The sequence below is a fragment of the Hyperoodon ampullatus genome (assembly GCF_949752795.1).
Source record: "Hyperoodon ampullatus genome assembly, chromosome: 10".
In the NCBI taxonomy this organism is placed as follows: Eukaryota; Metazoa; Chordata; class Mammalia; order Artiodactyla; family Ziphiidae; genus Hyperoodon; species Hyperoodon ampullatus.
In genome coordinates this window covers 104427633-104452719 of record NC_136923.1, presented here as the reverse complement: position 1 = coordinate 104452719, position 25087 = coordinate 104427633, and the positions used below count along the sequence as shown (strand labels likewise).

The following is a 25087-nucleotide window of genomic DNA, read 5'->3' as shown; positions in this document are numbered from 1 at the left end:
CCGTAACTTCTCACAGTCTGCAGGCCGTAAGCCTGAGATTCCGCGGGGCCACGTTCCCTCTGGGCAACCCAGGGAGGAAGCCTTTCTCTGCCTTCTGTGTCGGGGCTCCTGGTCCCCCTGGGCCGTGGCTGCATCCCTGCGTCTGCACACCACCTCCTCTTCCAGGGTCTGTGTCGTCGCCTCTTCTGTTTCTTATAAGGACACCAGTCATGTAACCGAGCGGGACCCCATGGGGCCCTCCCGGGACACACGCCCCCCGCACATGCTCTGATGCAGCTTCTCTCCGAAGTACCCAGATCATAGTATCTCAGGCATATTTCCTGAGGTTTTCAGATGGTGAAACCACCACCAAGTGGAAGAAATTAACTACTTGTTGATCCTGAGCACAGAGCCCGGACGCTGCGGCTCCTAAGGGTTGATCACCATCAACCAATCAGAGAATCGTGCACGAGCTGATCACACACGCTGGACGCCCCTCCCTCACCTGTCCTTTAAGCATGCTGGAGCCCTCGGTGAGTTCGGAGTTTTCTGGGCACAAGCCACTCGCTCTCCTCGCTCGGCCCTGCAATAAACCTTTCCCTGCTCCAGACTCTGACGTTTCGGCGTGTTTGGTCTCACTGTGTGTCGGGCACAGGAACTTCGTCCAATGACAGTCACTGGATTCAGGATCCACCCGTGCCATCCAGGATGATCTCTCTTTCTCTCTAGACCCCTCACTTGATCACATCTGCAAAGACCTTTTTCTAAATAAGGTCACATTCCCAAGTTCTGGGAATTAGGATGTGGGCATATCTTTTTGGGGCCACCACTCCACCTGCTGTAAGAATTAAGGATTAGAACATTTGAAAAAATATGATGAAACGTGAATCAGGCATTGTTAGATTATTTTTTTTAATATAAATTTATTTTTATTTATTTATTTTTGGCTGCATTGGCTCTTCGTTGTGGTGCGCGGGCTTCTCATTGCGGTGGCTTCTCTTGTTGAGGAGCACGGGCTCTAGGCCGGCGGCTTCGGTAGTTGAGGCGCATGGGCTCAGTAGTTGTGGCTCACAGGCTCAGTAGTTGTGGGGCACGGGCTTAGTTGCTCCGCGGCACGTGGGATCTTCCCGGACCAGGGCTCGAACCCGTGTCCCCTGCATTGGCAGGCGGATTCTTAACCACTGCGCCACCAGGGAAGTCCCAGATTATTTTAATGTCATCTTAAGGGTAATTATATATCTTTCATGAGCAAAACTGTCAAACAGAGACTCTAGCTGTAATAGATTAAAGGTGATAAAATAAGCTTCCTCTCAGTTTTAACTCTGCTAGTTCACTTCAGTTACTTTGAATAGCTCCCCGCTCTCTTTTTTTTTCAGAGAATACACATTTATTTATAATTTTGGATTGGAAATGCTGTGCATATTCCCATATTTACCAATTTCCTTTCTCATCCTACCTTCTTGAATCTTTCTTCTGACATAATTTCCTTTCTTCTTAAAACGCATTCTTTAGAAGTTCCTTTAAAGCAGAGAAATTGGCTTGATTTTGAAAGATAGTTTTGATAATTATACAATGCCAGGTTGAAAATTATTTTCTCTTAGCATTTGGAGGTACTAATACACTACCTTCTGGGTTCCATTTTTTTGCTCCGGATAAGAGTGTAGCCAGTGTAACTGTCATTCACCTTTTTTCCTCTCGTGAGATTAAAGACGCTTCATTGTCTTCTGCATCCTGGAGTTCCAGGTCCACGTATCTAGCTGTGGTTTTCCGCTTGGGGTACACGTGTTCCTGTATCCGCGCAGTACAAGTACCGCCTCTTCTTCGCTCTGTTTTCGTCTTTCTATTTCCTCCTGGGAAAGAACGTTAGACCTTCCCACTTTACCTGCCAGTCTGTTAATTTCTTTTTTTTTAATAATTTCCCTCTCTTTGTCTTCTCTGCGATACACTGGGTCCTTAGATCCATCTAACTTTCTTTTAGCAGCCTAATATTTAAGTCATGCATAGAATTCTTTATTTCAATAATTTTTCATATGTAAAGTTCTCTCTGCTTCTCTTTCAGATCTGCCTATTTTTTATATTCTGTTGTTGCTTATTTTTTATGATTTTTAATTTTATTTATTTAAACATATCCTAGTAATTGTATCTTCTAATTTGATAATCCTAATACTTAAAAGTCCTTAGGGGACTGATTTCTTGTTTTATCTGCTGACTCTGAGTGACGGTGACACTGCGAGTTCAAGGTTAGTCACCTCAGTCTGCTGGAAACCAGGGGACACGTCTGAGAAGAACAGTCTCCTCCCGAGAGGGTCTGGCTTGTTTCTGGTGGGGGCACAGAGACACTGCCACCTACTACAGCCCCAAGGTAACACGTTCTGTTCCCCACTTCCACACTAAGGCCCCAAGCTGAACCTTCCAACTAGAGAGGCTGGGCAGCCAAGAGGCCTATTCAGGTCACCGCTTCCCACTAAGCCAAAAGAACTGTGCAGCGCTTTGGTGTCCCTAGTGGTCCCCGCCTACCAGTGGGCAGGGCTGCCAGGAAGACAAAGACAGACCTAAAGAAATAAAGAAACTTGTTTCCTCTGCACATCTGGATATAATGTGAACAACTGTGCCACCCTGGACATATTTATTTTTATTTTCATGTTAGACATTCAGAAAAATTTGATTCTTACGTTTTCTTTTCTATGGAGTACGTCTGTACAATGAATGCATGTATATAAAAATATACGTAAAAACCTGAAATTTGTTTCACTGTTTTGCTCACACTATTTCTCTGACTCAGATACAACTATTTGTAATGATTTTTTTCACACACCAGGCAAACTATACTTATGAAATTCTGACCCACAAGATCACCCTGTTTTTGTGGACCTTCCCCCTGGGCCTCACCTCCCCTGAGGCCCGATGACCAGGACCCACTGAGAAGCCAGGCAGCAGGACATACAGGCTCAGAGGAGCCAGAGCCAGATCCTAATACCCTGGCTTTGTTCCCAAGTCTAATCCTCATCGTGTGCATGTGTATATATACACATGTTCCTTTTCTGTTGAACTTTCTACTCTAATATCACAAAGCACCCACATAATTCCCCTAAGTCAAATATCTTCTAAAACAAAAATTGAAGGAAAAGGTGAACTGACAAATTTTACAAAACATATACCTTAAATTACCAGCATTAAACTTTAAGATGTGAATAGTAGCACACTTACTAAAATTAAAGAATTAGATCATCTGTTAAAACACAATCTCTGCCACAATGTTATCACTTTAACAGACTTTTTTTTTTTTTAATACAAAATTCAACACTGGACAGTGGCACCAAGGGCAGAAACGCCGAGGGAGACCCAGTGAGCCCCGCCGGGGAAAACTCTTCTGCTCGTCCCATTAGACAAAGCGACTTCTTTTCAGACGTGTGTTTCACGCTGGTCCTGCAGTCACACTGTCCAACTCCTAAGAGGCAAAAAAGCGCTGAGCGTGGGGTGACTTTAGTCGGGACATGTGCCCATGCGTGCACGCGGCTGTGTGTGAGCACACACGCAAACCTGCATAACACCATCCCTTCAGCACCAGACAGCATGTGAAGTGACCACAATTCCTCTAATAAAACTTCTATTCCACTGCCCAGCACTTCATCCAAAAGCTTTCGATTTAAAGATGTTTTGGAATTAGATAAAGTACAAAGATAGTTGGATGATCTTCACTGGCAAACAGAAATCGTTCCAATGTACCCTGAACCCCACACGACCTCCGCCTGGGGCCCCGGGTCCCACCCCGCAGTGATCTCGGCCGCCCCGCTGGGCAGTGCCGGGGCCGGGGCTTGGTGCAGACGGAATGGGGAAAGAAGAGACACGGGGAAGGTCACGGCTGCCGGCGCAGACCATGGAGATCAGAGGACCTGCACCTCGCCTGCCGCTAAGCCCTGCCAAAAGCAACAGCGTTTAACTGCAGGTACTCAAGCCCCACCAGGAGCGCCTGCGGAGACCCCGGGCTGACAAGAGGCCCATTCATGACGCGAGCTACCACTTCCCGGCAACCAGTCATAAATATGGGTTTAAAGAGAGAGGTTCAAGCTCCTTTGCTGTGTGCATCAAATGCTCATTGCCTTTCCCGGGGGAGCTGGATCATTCCAGGTCCTACATCCTCACTCCAGGGCTGGTCCTGGCTTGGCACTTGGCACTGGGCTGCAGGATGCCCTCCTGTCCTGGGTGCAGCTTCTACAGCCCGGGGCCAGGAGCTCCCCCAACCCACTGCGACACCCAAACGTGTCTGCAGGCTCCACAACTTCCCCAGGAGAACACAAAGTGTCCCCACTGAGGCCTCTGCCTCACTCAAACCAACCCTGACAGAGACAAACTCCCACCAAATTACAACAGGTTTCTGTGTAGCACTGACCTTGCCACAGAAACACTGTGATCCTGTCTCTCTATTCACGTGATGTGCTGAGCAAACCATCAGGGAAGGAAGGAACAAAACACTGAGCTCCGGATGAGACTGGGCCAAGGGGACGCCAGGTCCAGCCTTGGGAGGGCCGAGGGGAGAGCACACATTTGGGACCCACTTACGACATTTCAAGTCCCGAGGCCAAGGCTGGATGAGACCCAGAGAGGGAGGTGGGCAAGAGAACAGAAATGTCCAAGAACCAAACCTACTGACTGCACGTAGAGGGGCCGGGGAGGAGGAGGAAGCGGCGGTGACAGAAAAGGAGAGAGCGGCGGGGCCGAAGCAGCAGGAAGGCCGGGAGGCAGGGAGGCCGGGAGGCGGCGAGGCCGCGAGGCCCAGAGACCAGCAGGGATGTGGCTGAGGGAGAGAAGGAGGCGAGCCGGAGAAGCGGCAGCAGCTCCGCAGCAGAAGGGACAAGGGACGGCCCCCCACGCCCAAGTCCCCCCAAGGCCCCACGTCCCCTGCCCTCCAGGCCCGGGGGCTGCTCACTCAGGCCCCGGATGCCCTCACTGCCCGTAGCCCCACTGGTGCACGCTGGCCCCAGCCCTGGACCTGCAGGTCCACATCGGGCCTCCGGTGACCCCAGGGGACACGCCCTGACCTCTGCTGACCTGACTTCTGGTTGTCACTGCCTGGCACCCAGCTCGCCACCCACTGGCAGCCCTTCCTCACTCACCCTCCAGCCGATGGCTCAGGTCCCATGATTCTGCTTCCCTGACTTTCCTAAATGACCACTCCCCACCCCGACACAGTCGAGCCTCTGGTAGCCCATGCCTGGGGGCACCCTAACATGCTGGCACCCCCAGCGGGCACCCCCGAGGCTTCAGTGCCCTAGCCGCAGGGCCCCAGCGAGGTGACAGGGAGTGCCTTCCCCAGACCCTCACGAGGTGGGGGGCAGTGAGACCGAGGCTGCTGTGTCCTCAGTTCTGGCTGCAGAGAAGAAAGGGGTTTGAAAAGGTAAATTCAAGACAGAAAGACAGAGGGAGGCACCTTCAGGGTCAGAGTCTCAGCTGCAGCGGCCCTGGCCACACACGCCCTGGCCGTTCCCACGCACGGGTACCATGCACCGTCTGTTTTAGTTTTGCTGAAGGTTAGTGGGAGTTTTGCCGTTTCTAAACCCAGATTCCCACAGATGCACAGGTCCCAGTTCAGGGACGGATTCCGCTGGGGGGGTGACTGCCGTGGCCGCCGGATGCTCTGAGCGCTCTGCGTCTCTCTTCCCTCTAATCTGCTTTGAAATTTACAGAGCAAAGAGACGGAGAGATGAGGGACATGGTGCAGGAGGGTCAGACTTTCTGTCCCCAGAGAAGACATTCCACTCACACAGGGCAGAGCACACCTGGGAATAACACAGACACATGTATATCATCCTTTGAAATCAACTCCTTTTTATAGAAATGATTTATTAACTTTAAAAAATGACTTATCCCACATTGTTCTGGGTCATGTTTGGGCCGCACCTCAGAACTGAGACACGGCGCTGCATCAGAAATGACAGTGCTTCTCCCTGACGATGCTCGGACGGAAACCGTGTGGATTCAGTTCCTTCTTCAGCCTCCATCTCGACTCAGAACAGTCCTGATACCTGAGAAGCAGGGCAGGGCCACCTCACAGAAATTCCGTGTTCAAAGTAACTTTAAAAAACAGTATCGGCTTATAGCCATTCCAGTGGGAAGACTGCAAAGTAAGAAAATCCTCCAAAGGCCTTGCTTCAGATTCTTCATCTGATAGAAAACGGGGACAAGACAAAGGTCTACGAGAGGTGGCAGCCGTGTCTCCTTCCGCCATCAGCTCACTTACTCTCCTGATCCGGCTCCTGTTCCTCTCCTGTCACAGAAAAGGAAGCAAACGCGCTACCCGAAAACAGAGGAGCGCAATGGTATCTTTCCACTGCAGGTGAGGCTGCAAGGCGGAGGGTGACCAGCCCTGAGGTCAGGGAGCCCTGACCTCCCTCCACACCTGAGGATGTGGGTCCCTCCACTCCTAAAAGCAATTTCACGTTCATAACCATCAATCTTAATTACTCAGCAGTATTCAGCTGTGTCTACCAAGGTCTCCTGTCTACCTGTTAGAGAGGCGTATACGTGTCACTTTTTCACATACAGTGTATTAGCTCATTACAGTGCTGGGCACAGTAGAAGATATTCATTTTTAAAAGGATTTTCAGTTCCTGCCTTATACTTATTTCCGATAAGGAAACCCTTTGTTTGCAGGTTAGGAAACACTCCTCAGTGTTTAGCACTTCAGATGAGACGTCCATCACCATCTTCTGAGAGCACTGGCCTGAGGCCGTCCCCAGGGGCACAGATCGGCACCGAGGCTCTGAGCCGTATTCACTGGGTCTTCCTCCAACAGAATTGCTCAGAGCGCCTCTGAGAATCTCCTTCCTCTTCCTTACAAAGAGGTTTGCTGCTTCTGTACAAATTCATTGTTGGGATTTTAAGAGGCACCTGGGGCCAGGCCGAGACATTTCCTGTGAACTTCACTGTGGCCGCTTCGGCGTCTTGTGGGCACTGGGGTTTCCCCTCTTCTACCGATAAAATTATGCAGAACACCTACCTTCCTCACAGCCAGGAAGTGTTTCTTTGCGATCAGACTGTATTTTCACTTCCTTAATTGCATCCCATTATGGGCTACTTATCCTCACGTACATCCTGCTTTGGTGCCTTTTAAGAAACCTGAACCTTGAGAGTCCGCCTGCCGGTGCAGGGGAAACGGGTTCGTGCCCCGGTCTGGGAGGATCCCACATGCCGCGGAGCGGCTGGGCCCGTGAGCCATGGCCGCTGGGCCTGTGCGTCCGGAGCCTGTGCTCCGCAACGGGAGAGGCCACAACAGTGAGAGGCCCACATACCGCAAAAAAAAAAAAAAAAAAAAAAAAAAAAAAAAAAAAAAAGAAACCTGAACCTTACTAGACATTTAAAAAGTTGTACTGTAATGATACACCTATTCTGGCAGAAATAAGCCTTCTTTACCATCAACAACCCTGCTCACTCCGGGAGTGTTTAAGTGACCCATCGCTAGGGTCCATCGAGACCAGGAATGTCTGTGTAACAACAGCTGGAAGTGTCCATTCCACCAGAGATGTAGGAAGACGGCAAAGGGTCTGTTGAGAGGTTGAGCCCAAACTCTAACTTACTGAAGGCAGGCAGAGGACTGAGCGCCCCAGGGGTCCATCAGCCAGTGCCACCAAGGTCAGAGCAGCACTCAAGGCCCAATTCTGCTGACCCAGCGGGAAATGCTGAATATGCTCAAAACCACCTGTCTGAAGTTCTCACCCTCCTGGCATTAAACCATTCGAAGGAGGAACCCCACACGGCCCCTGCACGAGAGCTCGGCTGGCCACGGGGCCCCTGACCCAAGAGTCCACGGTCCTGAGGCTCCAGGGGCAACGCGTCCTCCCCCTGGGCAGTGCTCCCCACGCACGTGGGAGAGAGGCCCCCTTCCCGATTCATGGTCTCAGTATGTAATCTGATACCCAAAGGACTGCTCCTTGCGTCCTTAGGTCCTGAGTCTCACAAATTTCTTAAGTTTTTAAGAAGACGAAGCCAGTGCTGCCCTCACTTGGCCTCACCCCTCCTCTATCAGACCAGTTGTGTCTCAGCTACAAGAGCTGCCAATCCCACTCTGGATCTGGGCTCAGGCTAAGCTTACACGCACATATGTGTGTGTGCAAGTGTCTAACCAACTAGAAAGGATGCTCAGCGGTCTGGCAAAACCTCCAGCGTCCCTCACCCCAGCACACCACGACCGCAACCTACGGGGCTGAGCTGTTCCCGCAGACTCTCTCTACCGCGCCCCTGACAGGCACGTCTGCCTAGCCGGGTCTGTCCCCAGCTTGTCACGATGCTTTAGGACCTGCTTGTGCCCTGGCCAGAAGCAGCCTTCAAGCACGGAGTCATTGTCAGCTGGATTGTAAGCAAGGCTCTGGATCCTCCACTGAGCTTATCATGGCTCTTCTCCCATCTTCCTCTTCTTTCTTTACAACCAGTATTTTCTACAGAAAAAGTTTTCTTCTACAAAGGATGACCACAGAAGAGTAAGATGGGTTTAAATCCTTTCTCTAGAAGAATCTTTTCTGCTCAGAGTTTAGTCTCTAACTGAGCTCCGGGAATTAAACACAGACAAGTGCAGGGCACCGTTCTCACCAACAGCTGGTGCCTAGTGCTCAAGGGGTTACTTCGTCCCATCTTGTCTACCTGGGTCACCAGTTATCAAGCTCTGAAAGCTTAACTTCTTCAACTTGTTCAGGAAAGACAAGTCACCTATCCCTTTATGAATTTCCCCCTTTATCATTCCTGTCATGATTGTCACATTTTATTATCTTTTAAATATTTATTTATTTTTATTTATTCATTTGGTTGCACTGGGTCTTAGTTGCAGCAGAGGGCTCCCCAGTTGTGGCTTGCGTGTGGGATCTCGTTCCCTGATCAGGGATCGAACCCGGGAGCGAGGAGTCTTAACCATTGCACCACCAGGGAAGTCCCTATGGTCACATTTTAAGTTGTGAGGTGGCCACAGGTGGAGCCCCTTTCTCCAGATGCAACCTCAGCAGTGGTGGTGACAGTAGGATGTACTAATTACCCTGCGTACATTATTTCCTTTAATGCTCACGGCCTCCTAAGTGAAGACCCTTATCACCCCATTTCACAAATGAGAAAAGCAACCCGAGGCTCAGAGAGATGAAGAAACTTCGTCAGAGGCTGGCTCCACATCAAGACTCCCGTGTCCTCACCTGAACCAGAGCCAACTAAAAGTGGGAACAAAACCCCGTAATAAACAGGGAAAAGAAAGCTTTGGCTCAAACTAAATTTTGGGGAAAATGCCATTTTGATAAAACTTGTAATTTATCTTATAATTAATAAAATTTAAATGATAATTGTACTTGTGGGTTTTTTCTTAGTATTGCCAAAAAGTAAAGCAGGTTTCTTTTCCGGTTTGTAATTTCTTTGACAAAACATTTTGCACTTCACAGGACCATTAATAAAAATATGTGAATCATTTTTAAAAGTACTTGAAGGTTTCATTAATTTTCTCAAGGGTCTCTCACAGGCCTTTGGTGTTTATCCATAATCCTTCCATATTCATCATCATCTTTTTCTGGCTTCGCTAATTCAAACGTTCGCTGGCTTAACTGCCAGAATCTCACTTGCAAATGGCTTTTCCCGTGGTTCCAGCAGTTGTCCAGCAGCACTTACATCTCTTCTTCTGGCAATTCAGGGGTGTCTCAGCGACTACTCTAAGCAAACATCATGACATTCTCAGCGTTCGGTTCAGGCGCACCTCCAGCGGACAGGCCCCGCTGGGCGCACGCCTCAGGCCACAGCCGGAATCCCACTGGGAGGGCTGCTCCGCAGAGCCCGGCACCTCAGACGGGGAGGGTCCAGAAACCAGCCTCTAGGACTCAGCCCTGCCGCTACAGGAGGAGGGAAGAAGAGAGGAGGGACAAAGCAACACGAATGTTCTCAACCCGCCAGGAACCGTGCTCATCCTTCTCACACCTGCTCCCTACTTCTGCTTCACAAGGACCCCACAGGTAAGTAGCGTATACTGTTCGCTCACTGATCCTCATGACACTCCCATGAGGCAGACGTCGTCATCAACACAGAAGGGGACTGAGGGCTGCCGAAGTCCTCTGGCCAAGCTGCCTCGGCCCAGGCCTGGCTCTGTGAAGCCTGAGGCACTCTTAGCCCCCGCGGACACTGCCTGCCTATACGTGAGACCAGACAGTTGTCAGCTTGGTTTCAAATGTAAATGCCAAAGAAATTGCAAAACATTAAAAAAAATCAATATAACAATCCCAGAAGCCTCATCTCAGCCGGTGGGAAAGGACTTGACTTTATTTAGTGGTAAAAACCGCCTCAGTTAGACCAAATATTGCTTCAAGAGTCTTTCACGTTTAAGCAATTACACCTCCTCTCTCTGCAGAGAATAACAGAGGCAGACAGCTCTGTGATCTCCAAGTGTCACCGTCCACAAAGGTGACAGTGAACCAGATGATGTCACTTCGTGCCCAACCAGAGGCCACCTCGACCTTGGTGGGTCCAAGGTGAGTGGCCAGTGATCTAACCGTGAAACTCAGACAAAATGGTTCTGTGTCGAGCCTGCAGGGCTCTGCTGAGCTCTCACGTGAGATTACTCACGCCCTGATTTCACAATGGGTAACTAAATTGTTTCCAAACCACAAAGCACCTTTAATAGACAGAAATACAAATAAAACATCAGGCTGTTTGATACTGGTTTGCATGTTTCTTGATATTTCTATAGCACCACAATTTAAATTTGCTAGCCAGACTGACAAATACTTAGTCATGTTTTTTTTTGTTTGTTTGTTTGGTTTTTTTTGCGGTACGCGGGCCTCCCACCGCCACGGCCTCTCCTGTTGCAGAGCACAGGCTCTGGACGCGCAGGCTCAGCAGCCATGGCTCACGGGCCCAGCCACTCCGTGGCATGTGGGATCTTCCCTGACCGGGGCACGAACACGTGTCCCCTGCATCGGCAGGCGGACTCTCAACCACTGCGCTACCAGGGAAGCCCCTTAGTCATGTTTTAAAAGATTATTTTATTTACAAACAGATACACATACAGAAAAAGGAGTGCTTTCTGCCCATAGGATTAAATAAAAGCAAGTTCCAGCTATTTAGTTTATATCATGCATTCTACTGTCCCCTAAAGCCCTAAAATACTGTGAATTTGAATAATTTTAAAGGAAAATTCTCATACACAGTGAACCTCTCACAGTAACACTACTGTAATCCTACGTATGCACTGAGAGATGATCTCGAATCCATTTTAACGGTCGTCTTATACCATAGCCAGGACATAGAATCTAGGGTTTATTCCCAAAGGAAAGCTTTGTCCCTGTCATAATTTATAACAAAAGATAAAAACGCTCATTTATTTTGGAGGTGGAGGGAGGGTCATGGACCCAACTTGATGTGGGTCTGTGGACCAGTGGGTCACTATAAAGTGAGAATTCAGCCCCAGATGGTTAGAAGAGCCCTGAAAAAACAATTCTGTTCTCTGGGCTTCCCTGACTTGGGTCTGACCTGCAGTTACCAGAAGACCTAAGGCCTAAATATGGTTTCACATGGAGCTATTTAAATCAGATTTCTTTTCTCCTATGTTTAGGTCAGTGTTTGCTAAAGGTCTAGGAAGGATTTACTGCAAAGTAAAAGTGATACATAAAGAAAAAGAAGATCCTGGTCTTAGAGATGACATTCGTCTAGATTTGGTGATAACATCTGGGGCGAGTAGGGCTTGTCACCTTCAGCACGACTGACACTCGGGCTGTGGGATGTTCAGGAGCATCCCTGCCCCCCCAAGATGCTGGTGACAACCAAAAAAGTCTTCAGATATTATCACACGTCCTCTGGGGGCAGGTCATATTCTCCCCACCTCACCCCACCCCCAGTTGAGAACCTCTAACCTGGATTATTAATCTTATCTTTACAGCAATGAATAAAGGACAATCTTTAGAAAAATAAAGGGGAAAATTACCTAAATTTTTATTATGACTTAGGTAGTTAATTTTTACAGGAATTATAGTTTTAAAAAATCTGAAGATTACCTTATGATAATAAATATAGTTAGACATTTTAAGAAGCAAAATACTTGGCAGTTTAAAAAAAAAAAAGCTCAAGTCTGAAACTTAAAACCACAAGTTCATGAACCTTAAAATACCAGATTCTCCCAGTCAAGTGAATACTGTGTTTAGACTGATATATATGATTTCTTATGAAGCCCCTATTTAGAGGAATGTGCTATAGCATCTAAAAATGGCTTGATACCTAAACAGTAGCAGTGCACCATCCATTTGCGGGAGTCTTAAACTGTTCATTACGGGTATATTTAAAGTACTTTATCACTTCTCACTGCCACGATTTTAATGCATTTTGTATTAGCTCTGTTTTTTCTCCTGGCCAACTCTTGGTGATACTCAAGATCAGTTTTTTGCTTCACATCACATTTGTATTTTAATCTCGTAAAACTAATGTTGTACTGTGATTATTTCTACTAAACATCTGAAAGGCGTATTGCATTCAGCCAGGTGAATTCATGTCTTTTACCAAAGACACGAGCCGTCGCTTCATTCCATAGCGAAGCCCCAGCTCTGCCCCAGCGCCAACTCCAGAACGTGTACATGTACTCTTCCTACAGACACGGGCAAGGTTTCTGTCGTTCCTCCCATCCCCATGACTATCTCTAGCCTCAGTGCTGACAGCTGTTAGTGCTGCTCCTTGGACAACTCATTCTCATGCTGCTTCAGCTTCTTCACTGATGAGACAAATGGAATGGAAAGATCTCTAAATTCCTTTCTATCTCATAAATTCTGAGGGTATTTGGGGAGAACACAGACAGGTGGATGTCCAGTTTTTTCCCTAAAAGCTCTTTCAAAGAAAGGATATCATCTCATGGGCTAATATATATTTTTAAATTAAAAAATTTAAAAAACTAGAAGTATGTGTGAATTTCCATATACACATAAAGAAATGTGTAAGTTATACCAGTTTGTGAAAATGTTTCTAGAAGTACCTTTAGAGTATTAAAAATGCAACAAAACAGCTCATGGGTACAATAACTTTCCTAATAGGCTTGCTTTTAATGTTCCGACTTGTAGAATAATCTCAGATTTTATTATGATAAACAATGTATTTGAAAAGAAGCTACTTTCTTTACATGAGCTACTTTCAAGTAATTTTAAAATTTCTCAGTATTTTTTACATAGTTTAATTTATATAGTTAACAACTTTGTGACTTCAGTCTTGTTAACTGATTAGCTTTTCAAAGAAACAGCAATAAAAGCAAAACGATTTTTGCATATGACGTTTTCCTCACAGAAAAAAATGTAACAGTTCTAGACAATAAACACAGCCTTTATTTCCTAAATAGAGAATATATAAATCTGGATTTTCAGCAGAAAGGTGGCACCACTGCCACATTTGTGGCTAACAGAATGCTACATGTAGATATAGAAATACATAAGTTAAACAGATAAAGAAGTTCAAGTTTGGAGAAACAAAAGGAGGAGAAAAAGCTTTTCAGATACGTGTCCAGTTTTGCACAATTTATCCATGAAATAAAGCAACTATTCTTTTAATTTAAAAAGAACAGTACACTTCTTTATTTTGAAAAGTTGAGTGCTTATGAATAAAAGCACCATGTTAATATCCATGAATATCATTATATAATACATAGTGGTAGTTATTCACAGAACATATGATGATACAGACATTTTCATGCCTTTATGGACATATAATTCTAGAATTTAAACTATCGTTCATAGTTGATTTGCAGTAAATGTTACTCAAGTGACTATGTTTTCTAAAAAGCAAACCTAAAGCATGAGCGCATGAGCCAACCAGCCGTCACTGAAAGAATGAGCAGAGATGGCGGAGGGAAACGGCCCCGGCCCCGGATTGTGGCTTCACTAGGTCAGTGATTCCCAGCTGTCAGTTCTGTGCCAACCACACGTGACCCCGACTACCTTCAGAGCTACTATGAACTTCTCATCACATAACGGAGTAAGCACCCTTAAAAGAGAACCACCGAGGACTGCAACGGAGAAAAGACACACACTGCGGGCGAAGCCTGGTGACAGCGCGTCCCGAAGGGAGGACTCCTGGGCCCCGCTCAGCTGCCAGGTCACCTGGGTGCCCCCTCGGTACTTTGGCAAAGCACAGGGGAACCCCCAACTGACAATACACTTCAGGAGCTCTGCTACGGGAGGGTTAACTTCTGACTCAATGTGACTTTAATGTTTACTGGAAATCTTTCTATCAGACTATCTTGCGGCCTCGGGAGAAACCCATACTAAACCGTTTCTTGCTGTTGAGGAGCTAACTATTCCCCTGGGGGGAGGGGGCAGCAGACGTTTCCTTAGAGGGCAGACAGTCAACATCTGGGGCTTTGCAGGCCCCCGGCCTCCACTGTGGAAGCAGCCACGGATACAGTGTAACACCTGGACGAGACCGGGCTCCAAGGACACTTCACTTACAAAAATAACCAGGTGGGCTGGACTGGGCCCACCAGCCATAGTTTGCCAAGCTCTGGTCTAGAATATCTTGGTGTTAAAAAATACTTCTCCCATACCTTTTAAAGTCAGAAATTCTCATGAAATGTTCTTCATGCAGTCAAAATGGGCCTTGCCAATTGTTTTTTGTTAGAGAAAAAGTACATGTCCCAAAAAAGTAGCATCCGTTTGGACTCTACTTAATCGGGCGTTTGTGATGATGTACCTTAGACGAGACTGAGGTTTACCACTGCACCAACGAGAAAAAAGTGCTCCCCGAGATAACAGGGTGAAAGGGCTGAGGTGCAGACAAATGCTCAACCTACTTAAGAAAATAAACTCACTCAAAGTACTAGAGCAATCATAGGCGTACAAGCTAGCAGCAATTAAAAGTGAATTTTGGGTATTTACTAAAGTATATCAGACAGAATCTTTACTTCAAAACAGTTTGCTACCAACTACTATGTATAAAATAAATAAGCTAGAAGAATATATGGCAAAGCACAGGGAATATAGCCAATATTTTATAATAACTACAATGGAGTATTACCTTTAAAAACTGTGAATCACTATGTTGTACACCTGAAACTTATATAATATTTATTGAATGCTTATTAGCAGGTAGGCACTGTTTTAGATGCTGCTGACTTAAGAACATAATGTAGTCCCTACCATGAAGAAATTCTCAGTCTGGCAAAGAACTTCCTTAAAAAATAACAATTAACTGTGACAAAACAACACTACTACTATCAGATTAATTTAATATGAAAATTAATTTTCAAGTTTCAAGAAATGCTGTAAGTATTAACTATCAGATATCAGATAAGTATCACATCGGTTTCACATATACTCTATTTTAATTATTTTCCATTATTCGATTATATAAATGAAATAAAAAGTGAGATATCATTGGTTCTAGATATATAATAAAACAAAACAAAGTGGTGTGTGCTACAGGTCATGTTTTTAAGAAACATTTAGCCCTGGACACAGAACATTATGTATGGAACTACCTACTGTTATGTAGGTGGAGACCTACTGTTTCGTTTGAGGTGGAGACGCCGGCACCACTTCTGAAGGAAAGTCAACAGTGGGCCTGAGGATGGTGCTGGGAGTCGGTGTGAGGGAGGGAACTCTTTTCTCCTTATACCCTCCTGTACTGTTTACTTTTCTTTAAAATAAAAAAAGAAGCATTACTTTCAGTTTTGATTTGCATTCCTCTAATAATTAACAATGTTGAGCATCTTTTCATGTGCCTGTTGGCCATCTGTATGTCTTCTTTGGAGAAATGTCTATTTAGAGTTTCTGCCCATTTTTTGATTGGGTTGTTTGTTTTTTGATATTGAGCTATATGAGCTGTTTGTATATTTTGGAGATTAATCCCTTGTCAGCTGCATCATTTGCAAATATTTTCTCCCATCCTGTACCTTGTCTTTTCATTTTGTTTACAGTTTCCTTTGCTGTACAAAAGCTTTTAAGTTTAATTAGGTCCCATTTGGTATCACCTCACACCAGTTAGAATGGCTACCATCAAAAAGCCTACAAATAATAAATGCTGGAGAGAGTGTGGAGAAAAGGGAACCCTCCTACACTGTTGGTGGGAATGTAAATTGGTGCAGCCACTATGGAGAATAGTATGGAGGTTCCTTAAAAAAGTAAAAGTAGGGCTTCCCTGGTGGCGCAGTGGTTGAGAGTCCACCTGCCGATGCAGGGGACACGAGTTCGTGCCCCGGTCCGGGAAGATCCCACATGCCGCGGAGCAGCTGGGCCCGTGAGCCATGGCCGCTGAGCCTGTGCGTCCGGAGCCTGTGCTCCGCAAGGGGAGAGGCCACAACAGTGAGAGGCCCATGTAAAAAAAAAAAAAAAAAAAAAAAAAGTAAAAGTAGAACTACCATATGACCCTAGAATCCCACTCCTGGGCATATATCCAGACAAAACTATGATTCAAAAAGATACATACGTCCCAATGTTCGTTGCAGCACTATTTACAATAGCCAAGACATGGAGGCAACCTAAATGTCCGTTGACAGATGAATGGATAAAGAAGATGTGGTACCTATATATACAATGGAATATTACTCGGCCATAAAACAGAATGAAATAATGCCATTTGCAGCAACATGGATGGACCTAGAGATTATCATACTAAGTGCAGTAAGTCAGACAAAGATAAATATCATATGATATCAGTTATATGTGGAATCTAAAAAAAATGATACAAATGAACGTATTTACAGAACAGAAACAGACTTACAGACATAGAAAAGAAACTTATGGTTACCAAAGGGGAAAGGTGGGAGGGGAGGGATTAATTAGGAATTTGGGATTGACACACACACTACTATACATAAAATGGATAAACAAGGCCCTACTGTACAGCACAGGGAATTGTACTCAATATTTTGTAATAACCTATATGGGAAAGGAATCTGAAAATTTTATATATACCTATATCTGAATCACTTTGCTGTACACCTGAAACTAACACCTGAATCAACCATACTTCAATAAAAGAATTAATTTTTAAAAGGAAATATTACTTTTAAAATAATTTTTTTTAAAAAGTGATTAACATCAACAAAGAGAAAGAACAGTTCTCGTTAGGAGGTGTGCAAACAGAGGATGGGGGTTACATTTAACTGTATCTTCTTCTTCTACAACTCAATGTTTTTCACTATCCTAACCTAACCCGAAACAATTGAGCTGTATTTCTTTTCTGCCAGTGGAAAAGTTGAGGGGGGAAGCACAGAAACCCAGACAGAATGCACCAACACGTCTGCACCTGAGGAGGCCTGACGGTCGATGCCCAGCACCGCCGCCCAGTCTGGAGGCAAAAGGACAGCTGAGGCCTTCCTTCTCCTCCCCTCTAGTCAGGACACCCAGAACCATGGAGCTGAGTGAAAGAAACATTCCTGGCTGCCCGGTCACTCACTTTCCTTTCCAACAACAGCTTCCACAGCCCATCGTGGGAATTTTTAACTTACGCAATTATGAAATAAAAATGTATTGCCACTAAACACACCTGTATAAATGTCACTTTAATCTTTCCTCATGACTTGCTGGTTTAATTACGTGGCTCCACAGTCATATAAAATTTCATTGACGGAGTTATAAGCATTACTAATTGTTGGGCATGAAACAACTTACGATGTTGGATTTCTCATTCATTCTCAAGCTAAAAGGCTAGATGATAGTGAAATTTAATAAAACCTCTTAGCATTCGATTATACAGATAACGTTTACTTTGTAGAGTGCACATGTTTGGTAAAGGTTTCTCAGGCTTCAGTAAGTCAGAAGGAATGAAAGGAGGACACATTGTCTGACTGAAAACCTAGCATCTGCAGCAGGAGAGCTGGCATGCTGCTGACAGTCTCAGTGACAACCACGAAAAGGACACAAGCCAATGCAAACAAGTATGATTGTCTGAAAAAAAAAACCAATCATGATTCTAAGTATAAGAAGTGATTTCAAATGTATCTTCAGACATACTCTAGAAGCACAGAAACTTCTGGATGTCTGTTTAAATGGAATGTAAAATAAGAATACTGAATATCCAACGGATTCAAAGTAAAAAACAGAAAGACGCCACAGGTAGAGCCTTCATGAGTGACAGTGACTTGGGGAACAAGCCCTGGTTCCTGCTCAGCTCCTTGCATTCCAAGGACACTTCCTGACACTCTGGTTAAAACTCACTTGATGCAGCCTACCAAAGGAAATGGTAAAAGTGGGACACTGCTCAGCATCACGTTGAATAAAAACTCTAACAAAGTTAATAGGTGATTAAGGTTGGATTTACATTTCCTCATTTACCACTTCTGACATTCACATAGTTAAAAACAGATGTGAAACATTCCCAGTCTGTACAGCACACGTGCAGAACACACACACACACACACACACACACACACACACACACACACGACCTTCCTGCTGTGGAGCCTGACACTCTCTTCCCATCAGGACCTATACCAACCTCTCCTGGGGCTCTCATGATTGAAGAGGATGCCATTCACTGCAAACAGATTATACGCCTCCCGGAAGTTCACCACAATCCAATAGGCATAGAGCTTTGCTGCCCCTGTTGGAATAATTTTTTAAAAGCAAATAAAAGACAGTGTCTTATTATAAAAGACATCCATTTTCACTTAAACAAGTGACAACGTGCAATATTTACAATATGTAATGTATCAAGATAGGGGAAAAAAATGAATCAAAAGCCAAAGACAAAATAAAGGTTTCTTTGCCGGTTAATCACGTGACAAGGAAATACTTAAGAATGTCGTCCTTCTGTAATCATCACGGCTCGTTCCTTCACAATCTAATTCACTCAGCTGTAGTGTGTGCAGTGTATCAAACTGACCTTTCTTAGGTCTCATCCCCTTTTTCTTAGTTTTGAAGAATTAGGAAGTGAAAAATACGGGAGCTTAATATTCTAGCAGCTTTCAAATTTTATCATTTTTGTTTGTCTGTCTGTTTAAAGGTTTGAGCTCAGGGAGAATTTCATCAGGGAAATGGAATCAAAAACACCAGGCCATATCACTTCAGCACAACCTCAACGGTTCAGTAAAAAGAATTTTGCTGGACCTAATTTTCCTTTTAAAGCGGCCCGTCTGGAAGGGTGAAGCGGTGAGGTGGGTTTTGCCCTGGAGGAGGCGGCAGCAAGAACCTGCGGTGACGTCATAGAACAGAAACTAACACACCATTGTGAAGCAATTGTACTCCAACAGAGATGTTAAAAAGAAAGAAAGAAAAAAAAGACCCAGCACAGACATAAATAAATAAATAAATAAATAAATTTATATATTAAAAAAAAACCTGCGGCGAGCACAACACAAAGGTGTCTGACCAGCAAGTCCGGCCCCTTTAGGTTGCTTCAGTGTTGCTCTCACACCACGTGACCTCAGCCACGAGACAGGAACCGCGTCCAGGCGGAAGCACCCAGGAGCACAGAGAACCCAGCCCGTGCGCCTCCTCACCGTATGGCGAGCGCGGGTAGAAAGGAGTGGTCTCCTTCTGCGGTATTTCCTGCACTTTCCCATAAAGCTCGCTTGTTGAGGCTTGGTAGAACTTCACAGAGTTGATAAGGCCACAGGTCTTCACTGCATCCAGAAGCCGTAAGGTGCCGACCCCATCGACGTCCGCAGTATATTCAGCCAGGTCAAAAGAAATCTGCAAAGAGCAGGTGAAGACGGGACCACATGAATGGGCTCAGCAACAAAGACACCTCAGGGGTGACAGACTCCTACTTTGAAACATTATGCTTGTGAGGAAATATTATTCTCTCGCAGCAGAATCAGAATATGATGTCATCTGTTTCTGACATCAAGTGGCTGCAAAATACCTTAAGAACTAGGTATTAATTACCTACGGTAACATGAGGTACATCACCTCCTAACTCCAGGCTGAAGTCCCCAGGTCCGTGCTTTTCAAAGTGCACACCTGTGCTCCTCAGCATGACCTGGGTGCTCCTGAAACATTCAGGTGGAACCAATCTCTTGGGGAGCCTAGGGAACCCACATTTTTAGTGAGTCCCAATTGACTTTTATGCACAGGTAAGTTTGAGAACATGTGATTAGAACAGAGTTGATTTTAAAAAGAATTGTTTTATTTTCTATTTTTAATTAAGCTACAAGATTGACTTTTTAGTATACTATATACATAATATACCTTTTAATTATAAAACACACTGAATACAGAAAGATGCTAATGCATATTGAGTTGATTGACTTTTAAGAAGAGTGTGTTAAGGAATAATTCAGTGTTTTGCAGTTCTCGAATGTTTTCTTTAAACATAAATGTGACTGATGTGCTTTTTTCTTAAATCATTTCTAAGCACAATAAACAAATTAACCAAGTATTCAAATCTCCTAAACTAGTAACGCTGAAATTCTCCGTCTCTGGTTTATTCACAGGCCAAACACAGCTGGACACGCGGCCACACTCCCCCATCGTCTGCTGAGGCCTCAGTTTCCCCTGGAAGCCCCTCTCTGGGCCGAGTGTCCCCCCATTCCTTCTGCCGCCTTGTCCTTGGCTCAGGGCATTCAGGGAACTTCCGGGCCTGCCCATCAGGGACCCGACTCAGGTCACAGAACTCACCCCTGTTCTCTAGGTCAGTAAAGCTCACAGGCAGCCATGAGACAAAACAGAAAAAAGTATGTTTCATCCACAATCTTTCAAAGCCAAGAAAGCAAGATTTGGGGCTATTTTATTCTTTTTACATACAGTTTATTGCAATAAAATTTACATACCATAAATTCACCCTTTTAAAGTTTACAACTCAGTGGTTTCTAGTATATTCACAGCGTTCTACAATCATCACCACCATCTAATTCCAGAACATTTTCCTCATCCCGAAAAGAAAGTCTGTACCGATCAGCGCTCATTTCCCATCCGTCCATCCCCAGACTGACAGCTACTAACCTACTTTCTGTCTCTATGCATTTACCTATTCTGACATTTCATCTAAAGGGAGTCACATCTAATATGTGGCCTTTAGTGACTGGCTTCTTTCACACATCATATTTTCATTTCTCTTGGATCTATACCTGGAGTCATGTGTGTTAACATTTCGAGGACCTGCCATACTGTTTCCCAAACTGGCTGCACCATTTCACAGTCTCCCCAGCAGTGATAAGGGCTTCAATTTCTCCACGCCCACCTGTACCTCTCGCGGTCTGGCTTTTTGATTATGGACATCCTAGTGGGTGTGAAATGGTATGTCATTGTGGTTTTTTTGTTTTTCATTAAGATATAATTAACATACAACATTACATTAGTTTCAGGTGTACAACATAATGATTTGATATACGTATATATCACAAAATAATCACAATGAGTCTAGTTAATATCCATCACCACGGAGTCACAAAACTTCTTTTTTTCTGATGAGAACTGTTGGACTCTATTTTCTCAGTAACTTTCGAATATACACTACAGCATCGTTGACTCTAGTCACCACGCTGCTCCTACATCCTCACTACGTATTTACTGCATGACCAGACGTTTGTACCTTTGGACCCCCTCACCCATTGTGCCCAGTCCCCAGTTCTAGCTAATTGTTATATGTGATATGTTTGCATATGGATGTCCAGTTGTCTCAGCAACATTTGCTGAAAAGGCTATTCTTTCCCCCACCAAATGGTCTTGGTACTGGCCCATTTTGTTCTCAGGAAAAGCTGTGGCCCAGGTTGAGGGGACAGCGCACTGAGCAGGCCTCAGGGGATGGGGTGTCAGGGCTCTGGGACCACCTGCTGAGACCACCCTCCCCCCAGCTCACTCCAACCACTCAACTGCTCTCCCTGGATGCAGTGTTCTCGTGGTATAACGCCACAAACACTTACAGGACACTTTACAATTCAAAAGTGCTTCTTTTGGAGCTTTACAATTCTAGGAGAAAGAGAAAGCAGGCCCTGAGGTTCAGAGAAACTGACTTGATAAAGTCACACAAACGTCAGGAGCAGTAGGGCTGGGGTGAAGACAGGCAAGGCGCTCGCTGAGAAAGCAGGGCGCCGCCGTCCCGAGGGGCGGACTCTGCGAGGGTCTCACGACAACCTCGGACACTTGGACAAGACACAGAAACGCACGTGTGTGCACGCGTGCACCCACGTGCACACACACGCACACGCAGTGTGGCCTACAACTTCCAGGGGCTCACGGGCTGCAGGTGAAGACCCCCTGCACCAGGAGCTCCTTTCTCACACTAGGAACCTGTCAAGCCAGGACCTAAATATTTTTACATATAAATTCATACCCAGTAATATTTTTCATCCTTTGGGTGGGATCACCCAAGTTTGAACAGCAAAGAGAACATTGTTTTTTTCTCTTTCTTTGGCTATTTTTTCATTTGTATACACGCTATCTAAACAGTTACATGAAGGGAACGGCTAGTGGTACATACGCTGGGTAGAGCCTATGTTATGTTCATGCTGATCCTCAACCACTGGAACACAGATTAAGAAGCCTTTGTACGCCTTAAAAGTTTTTACATATGCCAGGGAACCCAGTTTAGATAATTAATAGGTTCTTCTTCAGAGAACATAAATCATGGAAAAGAATTAAAAGCACTTAGGCTGAAAAAAGTAACTGAGGCAGGGGAATGGGGTGGGGTGTGGCTCCATGTATATACAGATTTTTCGGTAACTCCATCAAGACTTAAGCATATGTTTGATATTTAAAATGCTGGGGAATAGGATTAGCTGATTAAATCCAACCGTCCACAAAGTGTTTTACAATACAGAGTAACAAATTAAGTGGCTTCCTTTAAAAGAAAAACATGAGAATAGTACTTTCAGCTTGATAAACCCCTAACAGTTACAAGTGTCATTCTGAAAGACACCAAAGCATCGGGGGTCTGGAAAGTCACATACAGCCCGTAGGCCAAACCTGGCTCTGTCCTGTTTTTGTCCTAAAGGCGTCTAGGAATACAGACACACTCATTGGCTGATGTGTTTTCTATGACTGCTTTCACACTGTAACAGCAGTGAAAATATTTACTATCTGGCCCTTTACAGAAAAAGCTTTCTGACCCCTGAACTGAACCACAGCTACATTCCGAGCCAAGACTGAGTAGTTTTCAAAATCGTTATCATTATTTTCCACGTTTTCTCAAAACTACAGGATGGCTCTGGAGTGTGTTTCCATACCGACACAGGCCACCCCTTCAGAGGCCTGAGGACTCGGACAACAGCAGGCGCTGACCTCACCCAGCAGGGAGAACAAAACACGGACGGATCAAAACACCAAGCCTACAAGTACCGTCCTGCCCTGCCCTTGTAGCAACACTTTCTGGCGTGGCTTCTGGAGCCCCGCATCCTCCTGGCTCTCCCCCCACTCGTTGGGGGCAGCTTCCTGGGCTCTTGTGCCACCCGGCCACCCCTTCTCCAGCCCCGGGCTCAGCACTGCTTCTTCTCCCCTCCCCCACCAGCTGTCCAGAATCAAAGTCCCGTCTGCAGGCCTGCCTGGCCCTGAGCAGAGGCCTCATGTCCCGTCCCATCTGAGGACGTCATCTCACGCTCACCTGCCCCGAACGGAATTCTTGACGCTGCCACCAAAGCACTCCTTCGCTTGTCCCCTCTCCCTCTGCTGAAATGGCACCTACTCCCCTCATGCTCCCAAGGGAACCCGAGGGAGCCTGGACGACCCGTCCGCCCTCAGGGTTCACGGACCCTAAGCGTGTCTGCCCACTTCGCTGCCCGGCCCCTTTTCACAGGAAGCACCCCAGGACCCCTGGCAAGTTCAACTGCGGCCCCTCCCCACCGACTGCGGCCTCAGCCTTGGACTTGCGTCCCCTCCGTGTGCAGTGCTGGTCCATCTCCCCCCCATCTCTGTGCAAACGCCCCCCCCTTCACAAGGGCCTGCCCTGCCTTCCTGTCTACCTAAAAAGCCCAAAGCCCCTCATCTGTGTTTATCCAGCCTTCACGCTGATCTGATTACTTACTCACCATCTCCTCCATTAAAACGAACTTCCCGAGAGCAGGTATGTTCTCTCGTTCTACAGGACCCCCGTGCCTGAAACACTGCTTGTCCAGTATTTGTTGGATGGATGAAGACAGCATGGTAACTACTGAGATTTAAATGTCAAACGTACAAATATCAAAATAAAACTACAAAAACTAGTAGAAAAAAATGGGCTATCAGAATGACAGAAGAAGGTTGATAATTTAATCGTACTGAAATAGGTAAAATTTCAAGGAGCAAGGTAAGTGAAATTCTACGTAAACTTCAAAACTTTAGCATAACAAATGTGACGAAGGCTTAACGGTTCCACCACATGGCGATGTACGATTCAGAGCAAAGGAGACCATCTTAGGCCACAGCTGGGAACCGGGTGTGGAGGAAGCAGGTTGGTGATATAACCAAAGACCTGGTCGCCGACACGTTCGCCCGCCAGGCGCTGTCAGGGCAGTCACAGAGCCTCCAAGAACCAGGGCATCTGAAGCCACGGGAAAACAGCAAATTTAAGTTCAAATATAAAGCAGATTGCCCTTATCCACATTCAAAGATACACACAGATATCCCCAGAATTATCCTCATTCAGAGAGAGGTGGTAAATCACAGCCTTTCCTGAAACAACGACAACAACGATTTAGGAACGGTCCCCCGAGGGCTGTGGGGACCCAGATGCAGGAACTGAAGGTCTGCCCTGCACTTCCGCACAGCCTGCAGACTGGAACGTAAATTCTGGAAGTGTTTTCACTGTAGCAGGCTGCGGTCCCGGCAGGCCTGGCTCAGAGCGCGAGGCCTCACACCAAAGGAAGCAAAGAACAATGATGATTCCACCGTCCGGAGCAGACGGCCCGCTTCACCCCTCCCTGAGGGGGTCTCCCCAGGGCAGTCGCCTTGTGACCCTCAAGTCGTCAACTGCCTGGAAGCCCCCCAGCATAGGAGCCTTGCTTGTTTGTGTGTGTGTGTCTGTCTGTCTGTTCTGTTCTCCCACCAGTGAGAAGCCTGCCCGTCTCAACAGAGGTGCTCCAGAAACAGACCCTGAGTGAACGCGATGGCCCGAAGCCTGAAGCGTGGACACGTACTTTCTCAATGACCCTATCATACAGTTAATAACGCAGTAAAGTTCACATAGGCAGCAAATTTGAGTTTTAAAACCCCAACGAAGGAGCCCCAGTTTCCTGACTAGAGATGTCGCCTCAGAAAAAGAGAAGATCGTT

At 45.8% G+C, this 25087-nt stretch overlaps 1 protein-coding gene across 4 annotated transcripts in view; it reads right to left on the bottom strand.

Moving 5' to 3' along the window:
* Window positions 1-25087, bottom strand: part of GMDS (GDP-mannose 4,6-dehydratase) — a gene marked incomplete at its 5' end in the record, with an annotated part of 495581 nt that overhangs the window by 264593 nt on the left and 205901 nt on the right. For all 4 annotated transcript variants that reach the window (XM_079713984.1, XM_079713981.1, XM_079713982.1 and 1 more), the window contains 2 exons: window positions 18400-18504; window positions 19403-19595. In XM_079713984.1, coding sequence (XP_079570110.1) covers window positions 18400-18504; window positions 19403-19595 — 298 coding nt within the window. The remainder of the gene's footprint in view (window positions 1-18399; window positions 18505-19402; window positions 19596-25087) is intronic.